The sequence below is a fragment of the Sinohyriopsis cumingii genome, chromosome 5 (assembly GCF_028554795.1).
Source record: "Sinohyriopsis cumingii isolate HCF-2022 chromosome 5, ASM2855479v2, whole genome shotgun sequence".
In the NCBI taxonomy this organism is placed as follows: domain Eukaryota; kingdom Metazoa; phylum Mollusca; class Bivalvia; order Unionida; family Unionidae; genus Sinohyriopsis; species Sinohyriopsis cumingii.
In genome coordinates this window covers 19,004,086-19,027,330 of record NC_142965.1, presented here as the reverse complement: position 1 = coordinate 19,027,330, position 23,245 = coordinate 19,004,086, and the positions used below count along the sequence as shown (strand labels likewise).

The 23,245-nt window shown below is 36.1% G+C and overlaps 1 protein-coding gene across 2 annotated transcripts; it reads right to left on the bottom strand.

The window, feature by feature from the left end:
- Positions 1-5,081: 5,081 nt before the first annotated feature.
- LOC149798731 (uncharacterized) lies at positions 5,082-22,416 on the bottom strand. Of its 2 annotated transcripts, none has more exons than XM_089957600.1 (5): positions 22,085-22,416; positions 10,737-10,785; positions 10,245-10,412; positions 8,829-9,065; positions 5,082-7,353 (listed from the first exon to the last, which is right to left on the bottom strand). In XM_089957600.1, the coding sequence occupies exons 1-5, from the start codon at positions 22,130-22,132 to the stop codon at positions 7,040-7,042; spliced, it is 816 nt and encodes a 271-aa protein (XP_089813726.1). In that variant the 5' UTR covers positions 22,133-22,416; the 3' UTR covers positions 5,082-7,039. The 2 variants fall into 2 exon arrangements, with proteins under 2 accessions (XP_089813726.1, XP_089813725.1); XM_089957599.1 differs by lacking the exon at positions 22,085-22,416 and adding an exon at positions 21,141-21,736.
- Between the last annotated feature and the right edge of the window lie 829 nt (positions 22,417-23,245).

The window sequence follows — 23,245 nt, the reverse complement described above, 5'->3', positions numbered from 1 at the left end:
CCTGGGGCATATACAACAATGTGATTGCAATCTCTGAATCGTCCTGGGGCATATACAACAATGTGATTGCAATCTCTGAATCGTCCTGGGGCATATACAACAATGTGATTGCAATCTCTGATTCATCCTGGGGCATATACAACAATGTGATTGCAATCTCTGAATCGTCCTGGGGCATATACAACAATGTGATTGCAATCTCTGAATCGTCCTGGGGCATATACAACAATGTGATTGCAATCTCTGAATAGTCATGGGGCATTTACAACAATGTGACTGCAATCTCTGAATAGCCCTGGGGCATACACAACAATGTGATTGCAATCTCTGAATAGTCCTGGGGCAGATACAACAATGTGATTGCAATCTCTGAATAGTCATGGGGCATATACAACAATGTGACTGCAATCTCTGAATAGTCCTGGGGCATATACAACAATGTGATTGCAATCTCTGAATAGTCCTGGGGCATATACAACATTGTGATTGCAATCTCTGAATAGTCCTGGGGCATATACAATATTGTGATTGCAATCTCTGAATAGTCCTGGGGCGTATACAACATTGTGATTGCAATCTCTGAATAGCCCTGGGGCATAAAAAAACAATTTGATTGCAATCTCTGAATAGTCCTGGGGCATATACAACAATGTCATTGCAATGTCTTCAGAACGGTAGTGAAACAGTGTTTCAAGTACTTTTACTTTCAAATTTTAGAGCCCATTTCAAAGTTTAGGTGGCCATTTTCTAATACTTTGGTCTTCATGGAAATTGAGAACAGAAATCAACTGAGTGCAAAATAAAGGTAAAAGATGGAAAAAAGTGATGTTTTAAGGTAAATTGAATTAAAGAGTAATTATTAAAGAAGTACAATGTTTTTTCGATAGCTCATAGATCCTGAAAAAACAGTTAGAAGTAAGTATTTACTTTAAGTTACTAAAATACAATAAACAGTTAATAGTAACTAAATTCGATTAAGTTAATGAATACACTTTTTGAGGTTGACAAACTTCTTGATGTAATGAGTGCAAGAGTGAAAGGTTAGAAAGGGAACATGCTTAGCAGGTTCAATGTCCGCACAACCACCCCAAACGGGCAAAGGAACATTTTCTTTTGTTTACAGTTAGTGGGTTACTTATTTTTAATCAAACATAAGTTCATTTCTCATATTTTGGTATATCTGGAGTAGCCGGACATTTCATTTATTTATTTATTTGTTTATTTTTTTATACCGACACAAATTACTCCAGACACGTAATGCTGTCCTAATGAACACATAAAAGGCAAAAAAGAAAAATATCTATTAAAGAAGTCAGATAGAACAGATTTATTGTAAAATATACCAAAACATTCAGTGAAATTGTATGACCAGAATGTATTTTGATGTAAAGCAAGGCACCTTTTCTCGATCTGTGTAATTGTGAAGGGGCAAATATCTGGCGATCTAACAACAATACATTAGTTGAGACCAGAGAACCATTAATTAGATTTATGGAGACAGGCGCGTATCATATCGTCATACTACCGTGTACTGTGATATCCTTTAAAGGGAGAATTTTGTTCCTAATTAAGCATTTGTTTATACAGCATTCAGACGGACTATTAGGGACACGGTAAACTTCATTTTCATGGTAAAGTTGTCACAACTGAGAAATCGCAGAAATTCTGTTACTCAAACTACCAGGTCAAGCTGACCCCGACTTTGGCGCCTCTGAAAAAGGCGGCAAAGACATTTGATTCTGATTCGTTACGTTAAATAAGGGGCGTGTTTCCCACACAAAATTTTCTAGGTTTTAAAATTGCCACATCGGAAATTTTAATCAGTCTAAGCTTTTCTGGAAGAGAAATCAGAATAGGCTCCGGGGGGATTTGCAAGAAATTCCTCGTAAAAGAACTGTTGTCCAAAGGGGACTGTTGTCGAAAGGAACCGACGAAATAATTTGCCGATTAGAGGGAGGAACGTTGAAAGCAAAGGTAGTGTGACAATTCCATGTAATTTGTTGTTGCCATATATAATGCTCTGCTGAATTTATTTACTTATATTTGCATGAATCTTTTTTCTACATTCGTATAATAATTTGCTTTATAAAGTATAACTGTGTTGAGTTTATGCATAGGAAGTCGTACATTAATCTTCTTTAGATAAGTTTGACGAATTGTTTGAATTTGTCGTCTTGTTTGCATAAGAATTAGGTTCTAAGAATTTAATGCATTACATTAGTTAATATGATTACGAGAATCCGTGTGAATTCACCGAATTTAGAAGATTTCACGTATGATTAAGAGTAAGTGTTTATTGACTGACATGATGTAGTAATTGATGTAATGTATCCCATTTATTCGCTGTGTAAATTGAGGCTGGCTCAGGACCCCAGGCCTCGTATGGTGCGTTAATGTGTAAGGTCAAGGCGTAACGAATTAGCCATTTGACTAACTAGGGTCATTATAGGACATGTGGAGTCGATTGATAGCCTTAGCATCTGTCTAGCACTGACAGTAAAATCTGATAACGAGGGAGAATAATGCAAAATCCCCTGTATCATAAATAACAGGAAATTTAGGTTGTCTCTATTTATAATTATTTAAAATGGGAGAAGATAGCTCCTGGGACGTATGATGTGATGTTACCCTGAGACGTATACTGAGAAGTATAGAGAGAAGTGCAGTGAGACGTATAATCCTGGGACGCAATCCTGCGACGTATTAATTTCTGAAACGTATTCTGGATGGTGGAAAGTATCATCCTGAGATCCAAGGTTCTGAACAGCTACAGTGGAAGCAGAACAAACTGAGGACGAGCAGGTTATGCAATCGTACAAGACGTTGACTTTGATTGTTCACTCGATCCTATGATGAACTAAATCTATCAGTAAACAGATCGGCTATTTTATTTAAATCTATTCGCGTTTTCTTTGTAATTCGGTGAAAGTTTAATTTCTAAAAGCAGAGTATATTCCTGATGTAATGAATTTTCACAGTTGTTTTTATGTAATTAATTAAATTGTTTGTTTACCTGTACGGGGGCTCGAGGTGGTTTGTTCTATATACATGCTCAGATCTCTATTTCACCTATAAGTTTCACCACTTATTTTTATATTTACTCGAACCGGGCAATAACATCGAGGGCGGTCAACCCCTAGATAACGAAAACCAAATTAAGCGGGACACCTGCCAGAGAAAACACCCCTCCCCCTCCTTACAGTAATGTATTTGCAAAATAACTTGAACCGTTCTATTCACTCTCGAAACCAGGCCTCTCACGTGGCTTCGTGGAACATGTTCTATATGCAGTTATCTCACAGAGCCATGCGAGAGATTTGTCTGAATAAAACATGAGCCAATCGTAACCATAAAATGACAGGACACGTATAAAAGTTACAGTTAATGCATAATTAAAATCTTTAAAAAAAACTCAAGTTTTAAAATGACTCGCTCGAAGGGAATAATGTGGTACTAGCCGATAACATTTTATAATAGCATTTCTTCTTTTTAACAGCTAAGTGTTGAAACCATGTCTAATATTCTTAAGCAATATCATGTTTTTTCAAGATAGCCACCATGGTGGCAATATTGAATGTGAAATCAACATTTTCAGTTTGGACCAACTTTGCTTCACAGGAATCCTTTTGGTGAGAACTATGTTGATATAACACACCATTCAAGAGGAGTTTCGATAACAGTATTTACAAATGGCTATTGTGACGGCCTTAATGTCTGAAAAAGCGTCACCATTTTCATCTGGAACCAACTAGACACGATAAGAAGTCTAAAGGTGAAAACTCCATGTCGCTATGACTTTCGATTCAGAGCGAGCACCAATAACAATATTTTCAAGATGGCTACCATGGCGGCCATATCTGGATGTCAGATGGGGACACTTTTCGTGTACTTTCAAATAGACATCGTAAGAAGTCTCTTAGTTACACATTCATATCGATACGACCATCCATTCAGGTGAAGTACCCATAACAAAATTTTCAACATGGTTATGGCGGCCTAATGGATGTCCGAGCGGCACCGTCTTTACTAAGGACCAACTAGATTTTAGGATGTATGCGTTATGTTTGCTGATTTTAGCGGCACGTTTAGCACGTTATTTGCTTTATCATGCAGAGGAAATGGGAGCTAAACACTTTCCCAAGGACAAACCGATGCAGCCTATCAGGACTGGCCTAGGCGGGTATCATTCAGTTTGCTGTGGTTTGAAGGATTTATGGAGGCCAGTATATACGGTGGATTAAGATCTACGGAAGACCCCGGAAAGAACCACCGACCCACAGAACGCTACTGAGAAGCCTTCTCACAGAACCACGTTAGTCAAGTCGAGCCTCGAACCCTTGTGGAAAAGGTGAGATGTGAGTGATCTGCAAAGGCGAGTGCCTTAGACCTCTCAGCCATCTTTGACCTAGGCGGGTATTAAACCCGCAACCCTTGGATTACACGTCTGATGCTGTACCAACTAATCTACCGTGGTTCTAGGATGGACGTGAGTGTATAGTTTCAAGGTAATCATCCAGGTAGTTTGAGAGTAGTACAGATAATAAACTTTTGGTAACGGACGGACGGACGACGAACAACAGACCATCCCATAAACTCTTTCGTCTAACCCAATTTGACTGATAATGAAATGACTTTCCACACACACACACATACAAATTTAACTGCCTTGAAAACAGAAGATCGAAATTGTTCGCCCTGCATATTTTAATTCAGATATTTGCATCATCCATGATTCATTAGTTCTCAGTTTGCCATTATGTTTGAAGGACTGCAAAGTCTTGCAAAACATATTTCACAGGCCTGAATGTCAATTTTATTAGATGTTTGTACGTTTCTGATTTTGTTTTTCTACACTACATGTTTATGCATATGTATTTGTACACTGTTAATGTGTATGCATACGTAAAGTCTGTTCATGTGTATGTATTTGTACACTGTTCATGTGTATGTATATGCATACAGTCTGTTCATGTGTATGAATGCGTACACTGTTCATGTGTATGTATATGTAATCTGTTCACGTGTATGTATTTGTACACAGTCTGTTCATGTGTGTGTTTTATACAACAAAGAATAATTAATAAACTTTAGTTGTTTTATTTCTCAACATTGTCCATTATTATAATTATGTTAATTTAATACTTGAATGGTGTATTTACATACATATGAATGGATCTATCTTCACGATATCTACCTTACATTAAATGGCGTAGAAATCAGTAACAGTGACAAATATTGTCAAACAATCATACTTGCAAACTTGCAAGTATTTTTAAACATTTTCTCTGGAACTTAAAAAAAAATACAAAAAAACCCCAAACAAAACAACAATAGAAACATTAACCCACATAATTATTTACATCAATACCACCATAAATTCTTGAAATATGCAAATCAAACAACAGCTGTTATTGACAGGCACAGCAGGGTATGAAATACATCATATTCTTGGTTGCAAACCAGAATCGGACAGTACCCTACTGTATTAATTGTACTGTTCTGTGTCAGAAGTAAGATACAGAAATCAATCCAGGGATGATGTATAATTAATTACACACTAGTAATGTCAAGATCACTTTAACACATCTCAAAGATAAACGGTCTCTATACAACAGGACACACGTACATTCTTGCTTAAATCATGGTTTGAATAAAAACTTGAAAATGATTAAATACTTCATTACACCGAAAATTACAATAACGTAAAAGAAGATGGCATTCAATAAACATTTTCATATTTTAAATACTTGAAAACTACTGAAAAACAAGGAATTATTTACAACAAAAATTCAAAACACGATGAGAGAATTAATAAATAATTGATATTTAATAAATAAATAAATAAATTGATATTTACAAGAAATTAAATATACAAATCAAGATTATTTTAGTTCCATTGTGGTCTGCAAAAAAGATAATATGGAGTAACAAAATGTGCATAGCAGCTGCCCTATAATTGGAATTTAGGTGAATCATTTGAAATCCTTACGATTAAAAGCACAATAATAATAAAAAGGAGCTACTAGTTAGTCGGCGGCCATAATGATAATGAATGTGTTACTCGTCGATCAGTTAGCGGCCACAGTGATAAGGAAGGATCTACTCGCAACCATTCAGCGGCTATAATGATAAGGAAGGTGCTACTCGTCAATCAGTAGCACAATGATAAAAGCAAGGAGCTACTCGTCAACCAATCAGCGGCAGTTAAGAAGTATATCTATTGCACTTTCAGAACATTCCAAATAAATATGTACCATTACAAAATATAATGCATACACAAATGAATTCAAAGTTCTCTTAAATGTATGATGCTAAAAATAAAAAATCCGCTTTGACATTCATTTAGTTTCTAACCCGGGTATCATGTAAAAGGACAATATTATTTCATGAAGTATTTAAACCATCAAATATTTTTTTTATTCAAACAAAAAAAAAGCTTGAATTTGTCATCGAATAATATTAAATTGATGGTTTTCAGAGATTTTGTTTGTCTCTTTTGAAAGTCTTTAAACATATTCTGGTCTATTAAATGAAGATCCTAAACATCTGACACATTCGACGTAAAAGACATCAAACTTGCATCTTTTCGTAATATATGATTTATTGTCTGTTCAAGTTTTTGAAAATGTGTCAGGTTTGATACTAGACTCATCTAATTTAACCCCGGATATATTTTCCATATTGGAATTCCTGTTCACTTTTTGAAATGTGTCGGGCTTGATACTAGACTCCTCAGCCTTTACCCTGGATATACTTTATACACTTGACATTATACAAATCAATCAAGACTTCGTTGCTGATTTTAATATTGACTGTCTTGCACAAACAGTCAATATTACACGTTTCCGCAAAAGCGTTTTTTTTTTAAGATAACATCATAATTCAATCCTGCATGACGTGTCGATCTTTTTGCGATTCAGCAATATGTCTGATCAGATTTACGATTAATCATGCATATTAAACATGAATGTATTCGTTGTGATGTACTCGTCACATGACTGGATAGTTCATTCAATCTTTTGGGAAGAAATACGTCATCTCATCGATTTACAATCGTAGTCTTGTTTTGTCTGCTTTTTCGAGGGTAAGCAAAACACCCGAAGGCAAAAAACGATTTGGGGGTAATTGGAGAACCTTTGATTTCTTTATACTTTTTGGACTTTTTTCTTGTAGGCAATTTGATCTCCTCGTGCGGTCTGACAACGGGTGGTTTTTCTGTCGCTATGGGGCGCTCCTGCTCTATGTCAGGGAAGTCAAATTTTTTCATATGGATAAAGAACTCTTCGGGAGGTCGAAGGTTGATCTCCAGTCTTCTCACCGATACTATAGCATCCAAATGATGTATATAATACCCTGTAATAAAAAAAGATATTTTGACTGACAAAGTTCTAATAAGGAAGCTAATAATTACTATAAAATTGGACATGTACGACTTTTGATCTCAGCATTACTAACGAAATAATCTAATCTGCAACTTGTGATCTTGACATTACTAGCGCAATAATCTTATCTACGACTTCATATTTTGACATTACTAACATAACAATCCTATCTACGACTTTTGGTCTTAACATTACTAACGTAATAATCTTATCTAAGACTTTACATTTTAACATTACTAGCGTAATAATCGTATGTGCGACATTTGATCTTAACGTTAATAACGTAATAACCTTATCAACGCTTTACATTTTAACATTACTAACGTAATATTCTTATCTAAGACTTTACATTTTAACATTACTAGCGCAATAATCGTATGTGCGACATTTGATCTTAACGTTACTAATGTAATAACCTTATCAACGCTTTACATTTTAACATTACTAACGTAATAATCTATCTACGACTTTATATTTTAACATTACTAACGTAATAATCTTATTTGCGACTCTTGATCTTAACGTTACTAAGGTAATAACCTTATCAACGCATTTACATTTTAACATTACTAACGTAATAATCTTATTTGCGACTCTTGATCTTAACATTACTAACTTAATAATCTTATCAACGCTTTACATTTTAAGATTACTAACGTAATAATCTTATTTGCGACTCTTGATCTTAACATTACTAACGTTATAATCTTACTTAGGACTTTACATCGTAGCATCACAGAAAAACATTAACTTTAAAATAATTTTGATTTAATATCAAGTGTTCGATGGGCATCGGTCAGATTTTTTATAACCGAATTATATAACATGTTAGGCAAAATTATTGTATCAGTGGCATATAGAGTTGTTGTGTACTTTATACCGTGTTATATAGAGTTGTTGTGAACTTTATACCGTGTTATATAGAGTTGTGTAGTTTATACAAAGTATCATTATCATTCACTCTTTCCTTAGTGATTAAGTATAAACACTGTGGGGACCCCGAGTGGCCTAGTGGTCTAAAGCGCTCTCCGTTACAGATCACTGCCATCTCACCTCTGTCTGCGTGGGTTCGAGTCTAGGATTCGGCCAATGTGGGTATGTGAGAAAGCTTGCCAGTAGCTTCTCGTGGGTCGGTGGTTCTTCCCGGGGTTTTCCAGGGTTCTTCCTCCACCATTAATACTGGCCGCCATACATAGCCTATCATGTGCTGAAAAATGGCGTTAAACCCCACAACAACAACAACAACAACAACAAACACTGTGTATCCATTCTTCTTTGCAGACAAATTACTTCATATAGGCAAAGTTCAGTTATTCATATCTTTCTTGACGCAACTATTATTAATTAAAGAAAGCACTGTTTTGTTCTTTAATTTATTTAATGTGTGGGCGTTCTCTAATCACACATTCGTTCTCGCATTGACTCCATTGAGTCAGAACACGGTACCTCTTTGTGCGTAAGGCTGTAAAAAGACTACCCCGCAGTCAAGTTCATGGATGAAGAAAAATCTTTCATCCGGTCTCTCAGGATCGAGTGAATCAGCACAGTAACTCTGTAACTCGAGATGAAGCTCGTGCGTTGTCGCTAAGTAATAGTCCGGATGAGAGGCTACCTTGAAGACTGCAAGCGTGGCTTTGTCACTCGGCTTTTCAACACATTCAAACGTCAGTTTGTGGAATGCACCTGTAATCAGAAGATAAAGAAACATGTTTCAGATCACACTATATTTCCAAATAATGTTTGGGGTAGTATTTGTGTACTGTATTAATAGAACTGAATAAAACAAAAAAGAACAAAACTGAACAGAACCTTTTCTGGCATTGAAATCGCAGGCCATACGCAAACCGCATACGGAAAGAATAGTTACCAAGCATTTTAGGGTACCAGCAAATATATGAGGAAACGCGGTGTGCATTACCAAGATATTATGTAAAGCACATACCAAGGTATCATATAAAGGACATTACCAAGATATTATGTAAAGCACATACCAAGGTATCGTGTGAAGCACAATGTAGAAAAAACCTAAATGAAAAATATTTTCCAATTATTTATACATTCACACATGAATATATTCAACCCGTAACATGTCAGGACTTTATAATAATAATCACTTGTATATGCTGTGTGTTCTGTGAGCAGAGTATTGTTAGCCATTGTTACCAACCAAATTACCCATTGTTACCAACCAAATCACTAATCGTTACCAACCAAGCAATATAAAAAGTATTCAAGTTCAAAATACCAACTTGAAGAAGACATTTAATATATTTAGTGAAATTCGGACCTGGTTACGTGTTGCTCGCAGTGAAGTGTGTAATTCAAGTCTGGTTACGTGTTGCTCGCAGTGAAGTGTGTAATTCAAGTCTGGTTACGTGTTCCTCGCAGTTGAGTGTGTACCACAAATAAATTCGGGCCTGGTTACATGTTGCTCGCTTACGTAAATTCTGTATCTTACATGTAGCCATCAAGTACGGTTCAGTCATCAAAAAGCCTCCGGCCATCCAATTGCTATCACAAATGACCTAAACAACCTACCTGCAATGGTGACGAGCCGCACGTAAAAGTTCTTTGTAAGACTGAAGCAATGAAGTGTAAAGTCAGAGAGATAATTCGCTTGATTTTAAACAGTTTGATTTCCTGGGGCAAAACCCCAAGTCAGATATTTACATCAATTACAAGTAAAATTGTACATGCAACGTATTTCCACTTTCTGCTACAAAGTCATCTTCTTGAATTAGAGAAGGCCCTTTTCATTCATCTGTTTATCAAGGCAGTCAGCATTACAATACAACTACGACATATATTTTCTTTTCCTTGGCAATGCCATCATATATTATAAACAGGGCAAACGATACTTACTGTCTAGGACTGGTTCACTATATCTTCTTAGACAAATGTGCAAATTGTTCCGATCCACAGACAGATAATATCCATCTGGTGTCTGAATGGAAACACATATACAGCTGCTGCTATTTTTTCCAGTCGTCTTCTTGCCTACGTCTTCCGCAGTGTGACAAGACGATTCCTCTAGAATAAAATAAACATTTATATGTGAAGATTATATCGAATATTGTTCCAAATAAATGTGCAATGAATGAAGATGCTTTCACATCCGTTCTACATTTGAATAAAATGCAACATACACATAATACTTTTTAAGTTTCGACGTAAATCATTATTAAAACGTTTGCATTTTATTGGCAATAAATGAAGACAATTCTGGAAATCATTTAATTTGTCAAATATAGGTGTTTTCCACCATACATACATACATACATACATACATACATACATACATACATACATACATATTTGGTATATGTTTCATATAAAACAAAAATAGCTATTAACCTGTGTCGTGGCTGGATGGTAATCTGTCTGGTCCAACAAGGTCTGACGTCTGCAAAAGAAAACACAGAAACGATGGTTAATAAATTGGTGGTAAATAACACAATTAATAAATTAGTTTGTAATTAACACAGTTAATAAATTAGTTTGTAATTAAACCTGGATTTGCCATGCTAATGACTTAATATTCGGGGAAGTAAACAGTTGAGCATAAAGAAGATAATACATCTGGAAAAATAAATTAGGTTACGGACTATGATCGTGACCTAATCTCTTGTGTCACAAAATATCTAACCGTAAAACATTTCAAAAAGTTCGGTTGACATTCCTGGATCTAATGCGAGGAAGGTGATTTATTTCACGAAAAAGAAGGTATATTACTGGTCCCACTCCATTCAACTGACAAAGCTGTCTTGATGATCACAGTCACAATAAAGTGAGAAACCCTCTTCGACCTAAGTCAAAAAAGAAGTCATCCCACGGATTAATATAACGTATATGGAAGGAAGCTGTGGACAACAATAGTTGCTTACTTTTGAGAGTATCACATAAATTGTCAACATAAATATTTTCACGCCGCAAGTAATTTGTAGGTGTATTTAACACCCACATGAAAACTACAAAATTCTCCTATAGATAAGGATGCCTCATTAGACACTGAATTCCCTTTTCCTCCAGGGGATGAAAAATAACTCTAACCCTTTCCCTTCATGGGATGAACAACAACCCTAACCTTAACCCTAACATTTTCGTATAGCGTCAGCTCTGCACCAAAGACACAAAAAGTATGTTGTCTTAATAACTTAGAGAAGCAAATCTAGTTGACAAAACGAGATTAAACATTTAGTTTTAAAAGGTTAATTTATGCATAATACTTGTAACGTGCTCATATTATTAGGAGACAAATATACACGATCGCGAACCACTATAACGTCTAATCCAACATGTAATTACAGGTTTAAAGTCTAATCCAACATTTAAATACAGACTCGAAGACTATTCCAAAATGTACTTGTAATTGCAGGCTTGAAGTCTAATCCAACATGTAATTAAAGGCTCGAAGACTATTTTAAAATGTACTTGTAATTGCAGGCTTGCAGTCTATTCCAGCACGTACTTGTAATTACAGGCTTAAAAATTAATCCAACATGTAATTACAGACTTGAAGACTATTCCAAGATGTACTTGTAATTGTAGGCTTGAGGTCTATTCCACAATGTACTTGTAATTAAAGGCTCGAAGTCTATTCCAAAATGTACTTGTAATTGCAGACTTGAAGTCTATTCCAACATATACTTGTATTTACAGACTTGAAGTCTATTCCAACATATACTTGTAATTACAGACTTGAAGTCTATTCAAAAATGTACTTGTAACTGTAGACTTTAAGTCTATTCCAACATGTACTTGTAATTACAGACTTGAAGTCTATTCCAACATATACTTGTAATTACAGACTTGAAGTCTATCCCAACATATACTTGTAATTATAGACTTGAAGTCTTTCCCAACATATACTTGTAATTGGAGGCTTGATTTCCCAACATATACTTGTAATTGGAGGCTTGAAGTCTATTCCACCATGTACTTGTAATTACAGGCTCGAAGTCTAGACCAAAATGTTCTTGTAATTACAGACTTGAAGTCTATTCCAACATATACTTGTAATTACAGACTTGAAGTCTATTCCAAAATGTACTTGTAATTGCAGACTTGAAGTCTATTCCAACATATACTTGTAATTACAGACTTGAAGTCTATCCCAACATATACTTGTAATTGGAGGCTTGAAGTCTATTCCAACACATACGTGTAATTACAGGCTTGAAGTCTATCCCAACATGTACTAGTAATTGGAGGCTTGAAGTCTATTCCAACATGTACTTGTAATTACAGGCTCGAAGTCTATTCCAACAGGTACGTGTAAGTTCAGTTTATCGTGTTTATTTCTTCTTCTTTCTTAATAGTGACCTATCCTGTAGTAGAATACTAATGATTTTACACAGACATATTTTTATGCAGAATTTAAAAGATGGCTGGGTCCCACGGCCACGTAATAAGTTCCTCCAAATGTTGTTGTTTAAAATCTTTTGATCGAAATATTTAGATGGTAACATGAGATAATATTGACATTATGGACAAACATTTCACAGGCTTTCATATAGATAGATTTAAAATTACAACATAACAATCCTAAACAAATAACAATATGAAACATGACAGCTGGTACATACAGATTCATTTCCGCCGTTGGAATCTAGAAGTGAACTTTCCCGCCCTCACATCCGTCAGTCATTGTGCGTAGGAGACAATACACAATTCTTTACCGTATCTACATACATACATACATACATACATTTAGCGAATTCACCATTCGTAAATCACGCGTCCGCTAACTCAAGTCCAAGTGTCTAATAATCTGTGAGTACCGTTGCAGATTATGCAATACGTAGTTATGTACAAATTTGTCAGCGGTCTTAGTCAATTGTAAATCTGTCAGAGGTCATCTTTCGCGGCAGATTACAACACGAGGTACAAGTGTGTATATTTAGGGGTTATAGAAAGGTGAAGCACATTGTCTTGCTGTAAGTTATGCTGACCTCCTGTACAAAAAGTTGATGTAATACTTCAGTAACGGTCTGAAGTAATAGTCATTCATAGCGATCAGTGCACACGCCCCACTCTCTCTCTCTCTCTCTCATGGACATAAGGGTCCATGCATCATACTTAGTATATGGTGAGATATGTTCTAAATTGTACAGATAACAAATTGAAGAAAAAAAAAATAGCAAAACAAAAAGTACCAAATAAATGTAAGCATACAGTGCAACGAGATTAAAAGTAAAGGCAAATATATTAAAACTGTCTAGGCATTCCTCTATTGTAGGATCGCAAAAAAACGATGTATTTTCCTTTTCTTTTTGTCTTTCTTTCAAAAGTTCACTAAACATCGATCGGACACGCAAAAATTAGTTTAAAACACGTCCATGATCGTATAATGCTAAATAACACACAATCAGTCATAGCCAATGAAGTGTGCAGGGTGTTTCACATGAATTCGTCATAGCCGATGAAGTAGGTAGGGTGTTTCAATTGAATTCGTCATATCCAATGAAGTAGGTAGGATGTTTCAAATGAATTCGTCATAACCAATGAAGTAGGTAGGGTGTTTCAACTGAAGACCATTTATAGCCAAAGATGTGAGGAGGGTATTTCAACTGAAGACCAGAACATATACATGTATCTTGATCTCGTTGACCGCAGCTAATAATAATAATAATAATAATAATAATAAGACTTTAAAAGACTTTATTTAACTAATCTACCTATAGTCATTCTAAGATTAGACGAACAAAATTAATCTACCCCACCTTTTTATTCATCTAATATCGGGTCAAAAAATGAAGAAGAAAAAAGCTAATAACTTGTTTGTTTACTATATGATATATGTACATATATATGGTTGGCTACAAATCAGTAACCATATCACAAATACATGCACAAATACCTGCAAACTTTCATACACACACTTTACAGACCCGGACTAATTAACTTCGCATGTAAATGATACAGATGCTTACAGACTAACAACTGCAGTCTATGCTTACAAATTAGTATAGAACACGTACCAATATAACTCCACCATTGCCGGTCCCAAGCCCGGGTGTAAAAGGAGGAGGGTTGGGCGTGGGGCTAGAAACCCAACCCTGTAAAACCCAATTTGCTACAAAAACGCCAACAGAAGAAAAACCAGAAACTGAAAGCCTGAAGGAGGAAGGGTGTTCTTCTGGAAGATTTATGATGCTATGTGGTGAAAGCCGCAAGCCCGCGGAAGCCATAAAGCAGACCACCCTTCGATCAAACAGGATAAGAGAAGGTGGGGTTGGATAGGACACACCTTACGTAAGCCGCCAACCAACATTACCAGACATGCATTGAAATGGAACCCTCAAGGCAAGCGGAGAAGGGGACGACCAAAAAACACCTGGCGACGCGACCGTGAGGCAGACATCACTAAGATGGGTCACATCTGGAGTCAGCTTGAGGGGATGGCACAGGATAGAAGCATCTGGCGATCTTTTGTGGGCAGCCTATACCCCGGCAGGGGTGACGGGCAAAACTGAACGTACCAATATATATTTACAAAATGTATCAATACGCATGTACAACACTAACAATATACGTTTACAATATGTACCAATACACATGTAAACAAGTGCCAATATGCATATACAACATGTACCTATTATACACATGCAACACGTACCAATATGCATTTAGCCTACAACATGTACCAGTATACATGTATAACAAGTACCAATATACATTTGCAAAAAGTGCCAATAGACATGTACAACACGTAACAATATACATTTACAACACGTACCGATACACATGTATAACAAGTACCAATATACATTTGCAACATGTACCAATACACATGTATAACAAATACTAATATACATTTAGCCTACAACATGTACCAGTACACATGTATATCACGTACCAGTATATATTCAGAACACCTACCAATATAGTCAGAACACAACCAATACACATGTATAACAAATACCAATATACATTTAGCCTACAACATGTACTAGTGCACATGTATAACACGTACCAATATACAGTCAGAACATGTACCAATACACATATACAACCAAATGCATTTACATACAGGAAGTACTAAGAGGAGTGGGATAGGTCATGTATTAATAATTAGGACTTAGATGTATCTAATTACTACTCAATTAAAATTTACTCTGAAAAGCTATATTGACTTACATTTATGAATACATATCCACGTGTATGGGGATATGGGGGAGAGGGGCATCACTGAAACAAAATATGGTATCCACTTTAAGGGGATTTAGATTAATAATCAATATATGGCATGGGGTAAGTATACGAATTATAGGTATACTAAGGTGAAATACATATTTACCAGCACGAACCAAAACGTACATAGGATATTTTTTCACGAATATTTTCAAAGAATAATAATTGCCACCTAGTGAGAGTCAAAACTTTTTTATAATTTAGAGCGGAGCTGTTATGAAGGAATAGTAATTGCAATATATGTTGTAAGCAGTCTTGTAACTTATTTTAACGGGATAAAAACAATAAAAGAAATTGTTCATTATTTAACAATGAATATCGTTTAGATCGGAGGTCTCAAACACGTAAGCCCGCCAAGCCATATCATGTGGCCCGCAAAATAAATGGCGTCACAAGAGATAACAAAGGTGGTGATGCCCTTGGGTCATCGAAAATGCCCTCATGCGGCTCTCAGGGTGGTTTGAGTATGAGCCACCTGATTTAGATTATGTTTTATTCTACTATTGCCCTGTGTCAATTGTTTGTGTATGGATTGTCCTGTGTCAAGCGTGTGTGTTTTCCTGTGTCAGTTGTTTGTGTATGGGTTGTCCTACGCTAAGTGTGTGTGTGTGTGTGTGTGTGTTTTCCTGTGTCAGTTGTTTGTGTATGGGTTGTCCTATGCTAAGTGTGTGTGTGTGTGTGTGTTTTCCTGTGTCAATTGTGTGTGTATATATTATGCTATCCTGTATCAGTTTTGTGTTTATGAATTTTCCTGTGTCAGTTGTGTACATATATATTGTCCTGTCCTATATCAGTTGTGTGTGCACGGATTGTCCTGGGTCATTTGTGTGTATGGATTGGATACACAGTCATTCGATACTATGATTTCTGAATTTAATCTTATCTTAACATTCTTCAGCTGTTTTGCTAATGGATTAAAGATCATCCTGACATTATCAAAGCCTTCTTAAAAATCCAGTAGAGAAATGGCCATTTCCGTACTAGAACCCAAATATTGAATGCAGTGTAATTATAACCAGACTAACATAATTCTCAGGAAAGTCTTTGCTTCTGAGTTAATCAGTTGTTTAAGCTATTTGAAGCTATTGCGATTTTTCGGCTTGAATTTCCTAGGAGTCAAGTTATGCCATCCATGAAACTGACTCAAAAGATTAAAGCACCCTTAACACGAAATGTAAATACCAACAATGAAAAATAGAAACAAGCTAAGTATATTTCGTCACTTAAAGTTACAGCTTAAATCAAGGTGAAAACGAATGCTCATCCAATCATTTCATTTAAACGTGTTCTTTCCTTTCCTCTTGTAAGTCAAAAGATTGCATTTAAATAATAAAACGGTACTGCCATGTTTCTGGTCCGACGTTAATCTGCAGGTTTTTGTTAGTCATGAAAAATTCTCAGACGGCCTATAAGATGTCTTCTATTTAAACTTTGTTATCTTACAACATTTACGAAGTTTGTTGACCTAGATAAGTTCCCAGCCACAAACTAAACACAGATGACATTATACATTAATTTAAAAAATAAAATATTTCTCCTCTTCGATACACTGGCTAAGTAATCACTAATGACAGCTGAATGAAGCGTCCCGAAATAAACTTATCAAAAGGATTAAGAAAGAAATGTCTCTTAAGCATAATATAAACAGTCACGTGCACTGTCTGAACATTCATAAATTTTGAACAGCTCATTGTGGTATGTAACACGAATTCAAGTTCGAAATCTTCTTGTGCAAAAGATAACGGTCGTTAAAGTAATCGAAATCAGATTCCACAGGGTATTCGATAACACTGCTGACAAGTTAACCGTCTATAAATAGTGCACATACTATTTTTTAAAAAAATAGATCACCACAACCTTGCGCCCCTTTTAGTTAATCTAACCCGACCCAACATTAATGACGAAGGTATGTGACAGACGGGTTACTAATGCAGCACATTCCATTGTGCCCATTTAGATAGCTACGGTTGTAAAACTACCGTCTAAACTGGATAGCATTCCTGTTATTGTGATAACTGAAAATACTGGTTACTACACAAAAGACGCAAAGGTAGCCTATTAATATCTTTCAAACTATATGAAAGTACTCATTTCATTAACATAACTAACCATATAAACTATATAAAAAGTACTCATTTCATTAACATAACAAACTAACTATATAAACTATATAAAAAGTACTCATTTCATTAACATAATAAACTAACTATATAAACTATATAAAAAGTACTAATTTCATTAACATAACAAACTAACTATATAAACTATATAAAAAGTATTCATTTCATTAACATAACAAACTAACTATATAAACTATATCAACAGTACTCATTTCATTAACATAACAAACTAACTATATAAACAGTACTCATTTCATTAACATAACAAACTAACTATATAAGCTATATAAAAAGTACTTGTATTATTGGTGCAACAATGCCCATATAAAATCTATTAGTGCCAAATTTCTTTCATCTGTGCTTGACGAGTGTTTTGCACTCGTGTTACAAAATGTATCCATCTCCAATTTTTCTTGTCAAATATTGGTTTTCGATTGTTGAAAGGTCAAATAATGGTTCAAATCTTCGTTGCACATACGTGTACTGGTGATAATAAATTATATGCATTCACGGGGAAATAAATTTAGCTAAAAGATGATATGATGTCATCGTACTCGCACTATTAGAAAACGTTATGTCTCTTCTATTCAGACTCTTACTAGCAAAGTGTTATGTCTCTCCTATTCAGACTCGTACTAGTAGAAAGCGTTCTGTCTCTCCTATTCCAGCTCGTACTGATAGAAAGCGTTCTGTCTCTCCTATTCAGACTCGTACTGGTAGAGAGCGTTCTGTCTCTCCTATTCAGACTCGTACTAGTAGAAAGCATTCTGTCTCTCCTATTAAGACTCGTCCTAGCAAAGTGTTCTGTCTCTCCTATTCAGACTCGTACTAGTAGAAAGCGATCCCTCTCTTTATTCAGACTTCCCTAACCATACGTTCGTACGAATAGAATGCTTTCTCCCTCTCCAATTCGACCGCTCCGTGGCCTAGTGGTTAGAGCGTCCGTCTCGGATGCGGTAGGTATTGGGTTCGGTCCCCAGCCGAGTCATACCAAAGACAAAAATGGTACTAACAGATGCCTCACTTGGCGCTCAGCATTAAGAGGTTAGTGTTAGGACCGGTCGGCCTGGTGTCAGGATAATGTGACTGGGTGGGACATCATACTACATGTCTGCGGCATGATGCCCCAGTGCTAGACATCACTATAAACTGTCACACTGCAGACAGCGTAGCGATATGACTGCAAAATTGTTAAAGCCACGTTAAAAATCCTGATTACACACATACACCCTTTCTCCAATTCAGAATGTTCCTTTGTATGTCTTGTATCGTCGATATGTCTGTCTGTGATTATCTTAGCATATCATTCATCGGTACATGATAAATCCGTATGATGCGACCTATGCCAGTCTAAACAAAACTCAACAGTTGAAACTGAACACATACAAGATCTAAATTTGTTTCTAAAAATAATGTCCCCCAACGTCAACTAACAAAACAAAGGCCTAAAGACTTATTTATTGATGTATGCTGACTTCTGCCAATGTACACCTTGTGCAGTCTGTCGTAAGGTAAGTCTTTAGTTAACCTGTACAAGTTTCGCATGACCTAGCTGATGTTTTATGAATGCCTACATTTAGTGAATGGGCGTGTATTTACTCCGATCAACAAACCGTAACATTTACCTAGCACAAATTCAGTTTACCACCCCTGCGTTCAATTTCCCCGTTTTAATAACGCCCTTGACTAAAGGCAAGCTTATCAATGAGTATGTTTATTCTGGTGATAGACACAATAACAAAAGAATTTATGTCGGAATTCGCGTTACAGTCTGGGTACCAACACACGTTGCATGTATCTAAATATATCTCATTGTTGTAACCATTTACAAGGAATAGGGCGTGGGTCAAAGAAAGCTAAACATTGGTTAAAATGCAAATACCTAGCGGCCACAGGTGCTCGAGGTTAACATCAATGTAATTCTAAAGGTATGCGAGAGTCCAGACATAGTACAAAATGTGGTTCGTACATGAGTGATAGCATGTACACAGATGACATGCAGTTTTTAACAGAGGCTACGCCTGAAATATATACAAGGAATGATAAAACTGCCCACATCGTGCATCGTGTGTTTCGTAGTCAGCTGGATTAATGCGATGTAGCATTTTACTTTAACACAAACTGTGTCTTCAAAATGATTTGAAATATAATAAAATTTGATATATACGAGCAATTGAAAAATAGCAAATTCCACACTATAAATAAATCACTCACATCATATATAAAACGAGAACAAAAACTTCAGGTATAAACCACAGACAAGAATCACGCGTCTCTAGGTGAAGTTCAACTGTCTTAGTCGCCACAGGTAAAGGACACTTGATCATCAAAGATAAATTTTATTTTTATTTTATATCTGCTTAAGCAGGACACTTCTCGAACAGGGACACATCGTTTGAGTCCCTTAAACGTTCATTATAGAGAGGTTTTATTTTATATGATATTGTTTTGCGTTTAACGCCATTTTTTGCACTAGACTGGCTATACATGGCGGCCAGTATAAATGGGTAAGAAAGAACCCGTGAAAAGTTCGGTAAAAGCTATGGACCCACGGGAAGCTAGTGGCAAGCTTTCTCCCATAACCAAATTGGCAGAGCCGCGAACCCACGAGGGACAAAAGTGAGATGGCAGTGATAAGAAATGGCTAGAGCTTTAGACCTCTCGGCCAACCGGGGCCCCGTTTTGCGTATTATAATCTTTATTACGCCACTATTTCACAATAGGTCATTCTGACAACTTTAGTTGATACAGCGTCGGACTTTTAATCGTTAGTTCTAAATAAATGAAAGACAACACTGTTAAACAACACGAGTTATAGGTACCAGATGAATTCATTATAAAAATTCCGAGTTGTGTCAGCTATATCCACAATATCGAAGAAAATACCAGATAATGAAAACCGTGCAACTCCTACAAGTGGGTTATGTGTATTCAAACTTTCTGTATGATAAAGCCTTTTAATTAAGGACCCAATGGTCCATACTTAGTAGTATTTTGGCTCCGTTGGCAGAGTGTCGCACTCGTAATCCAAGGTTCGCGGATTCGATACCCATCAAACACAGCCAAGTTCTGTCCTTGGGAATGGCGATTATCTTCCAGTCAAAAATGTGTTAAGAAACTTAACAGTGTCAACAGCTCATTATACCCTAGTGTTACTATAACGAACATGACCCCAGTTTATATTTTTTCTTTTCGGTAAGTTGAAGTCCACAATTCTCGGTGCCACTCGTTGATACATATCTTACATAAAACCTTTTGTATGGCGCTAAAGAGTCTAATCATGCTGATGCGCCGTAAAAATATAATCAATCAATCAATCTCGCTGCCAAAATTGTAGTATTTTCGACACAAACGCTGAAAGAACACATGAAACATTGTATTTTGGGAATCTGAAAGACATTGAGGGAAAAAAACATAATAAAAAGGAACTGATACATAAACATACCTTACAATCACTACCTTTGTGACTATTGTCTTTTGGACGGATAACTGCATCTTGTTCCTCTTTAATTTTACTGATGATAAAGTCACTGAATCTGTGATTGCTGTTTCTGTTGATGTTGCTGTTGACAAAATTTACTGTGCTGAGAATCATGTTGAAATTTTCCTCCTTTCCGGCAACACTAGAAAAGGTATTTCTCAATAATCCTCAAATTCCCACGTTGTTTTTTTTTTTTTTTTTTTCTTTTTCTTTTTCTTACACACACCGTTCGATCTATGAATGAAGTCTGTTCAATACCGGCTTTTCCACTCTAGTCAATCCTCTTTATAAAATAATTAATTGACCAATAAAGCTGCTGTTTAATCAACCAATCAAAAAGTCGTGTGCTAATGACCCGCATCAAACTATCAATAGACAAGTCACAAGGCGGATTCCCAACTTGACTTGTTTGTACTGCTGTTAAGAGTAGACTGAACACAGTGATGACAGAGCTAGCAATTTACGTATCAAGTTAGCAGGCTGGTTCGGCATAGACAAGCTGGGACACAACTAATATGTAATTACATCAGTATATATCGGACCACGTGGTTTGACGAAAGATCTAAATATAAGTAGGCGGAGAGATTGCATGCTGGAAATTCCAGTCACGTGATTTTGCTGAATTTATCAATGAACCTCTTGATGTGGTATTTGTAGCCCATTCAGATGATTCATATATATATATATATATATATATATATATATATATATATATATATATATATATATATATATATATATAATACATGACTTGTTGATAGAACAAATATTGAACTGTATCCAAAGGAAACTATATACCTACCTGCTCACGAGCATTCTTTACATAGCACAGTTAAATGGAGTGACGGTATGTCGATATTTAAATATATAATATCATCTTGGTGAATAGGAAGACTTAATTGAATTACCCTGTAAGTCAGTCTCTCCCTCAGTCCATCCGTGTCAAAGCTTGTCATCGCTTCTCCCCCAACACCACTCGGTAGACTGTATCAGTGTCAAAACTTGTTATCGTTTTTCTTCCAGCACTGCTCGTTAGATTTTACTGAATCCATGTCAAAGCTTGTCATCGCTTCCCCTCCCGCACCACTCTGTAGACTGAATCCGTGTCAAATCTGTAATCGCGTCATCTTTTGCACCGCTCGTTAGACTAAATCAACATCAAAGGTTGTCATCGTTTCTTCTCCTTTACTGCTCGGTAAATTTTACTGAATCAAGTCCAAGCTTGTCATCACTTTTCCCTTCCCCCCACCCCCCTGCACCGCTCGGTAGACTGAATCCGTGTCAAAGGTTGTAATATATCTCCTCCAGCACCGCTCGGTAGATTTTACTAAATCCATGTCAAAGCTCTCATCGCTTTTACTCCCGTACCGCTCAGTAGATTTTTCTGAAATATTGTTGGCTAATATATATAGATGCGCGGAAGGGTTTTACTTTTTCCCTCTGATACATTATTTTTGTAAGAAAAATTTCTGCAAAAAAATGTAAACAGGAAGCTATTATGAAAATCTACAATGAAGTCTAAATGTGCAGTTGATGTAGCTATGTTTCTTCGGCCCGTTTAGATAAAATTTCTTGAAAATATTTTTGCAAAGGGATATTTTTGGAATTGAACTAGTCAACGCTTGTCCTCAAGCCAGCTATATTGACATTTTTTTTTATGCTTCTATGTGGCTGGTGTAGGCGTGCAATCATCTTTCCCTTTTCTCCTATTTGGCCATGTTTTGGAAATTCTTTAAATAAGCAAAACAGGGGTTTGGGGAATTTAGTTCATCAACGGTTCTTTTCATGAAATTGGGATTTGATCGAAACTTTGTACGCTAGATATATTGCTAGTGTTGATGCGGAGGAAGGTTTACTTTTTTGTCCTCTGACACATTTTTAGGATGTTTCCTCTGGGCCCAAAATTGGTAGATTTCTTCATACAGTGACATAAAAGGGTATTTTGGGAAGATAGCTCGTTATCGTTTCCCATACACTGGTTGATTTTTTTTATATAATTGAAACTCTGTAGGTTAGATGTGTGATTTGTATAGATGTGCAGTATTACGTTCTTTTAGAACCGACCACTC

What these genes read in the sequence shown, in the direction of transcription:
- LOC149798731 (XM_089957599.1), bottom strand. Translation starts at nt 21,290, where the DNA reads ATGATTCTCAGCACAGTAAATTTTGTCAACAGCAACATCAACAGAAAC. An exon ending in ACAAAGGTAGTGATTGTAAG is followed by an intron (nt 10,786 to 21,140) that starts GTATGTTTATGT and finishes TTTCTTTTGCAG; the next exon opens with ACGTCAGACCTTGTTGGACC. An exon ending in ACAGCCTTACGCACAAAGAG is followed by an intron (nt 7,354 to 8,828) that starts GTACCGTGTTCT and finishes TTTTTATTACAG; the next exon opens with GGTATTATATACATCATTTG.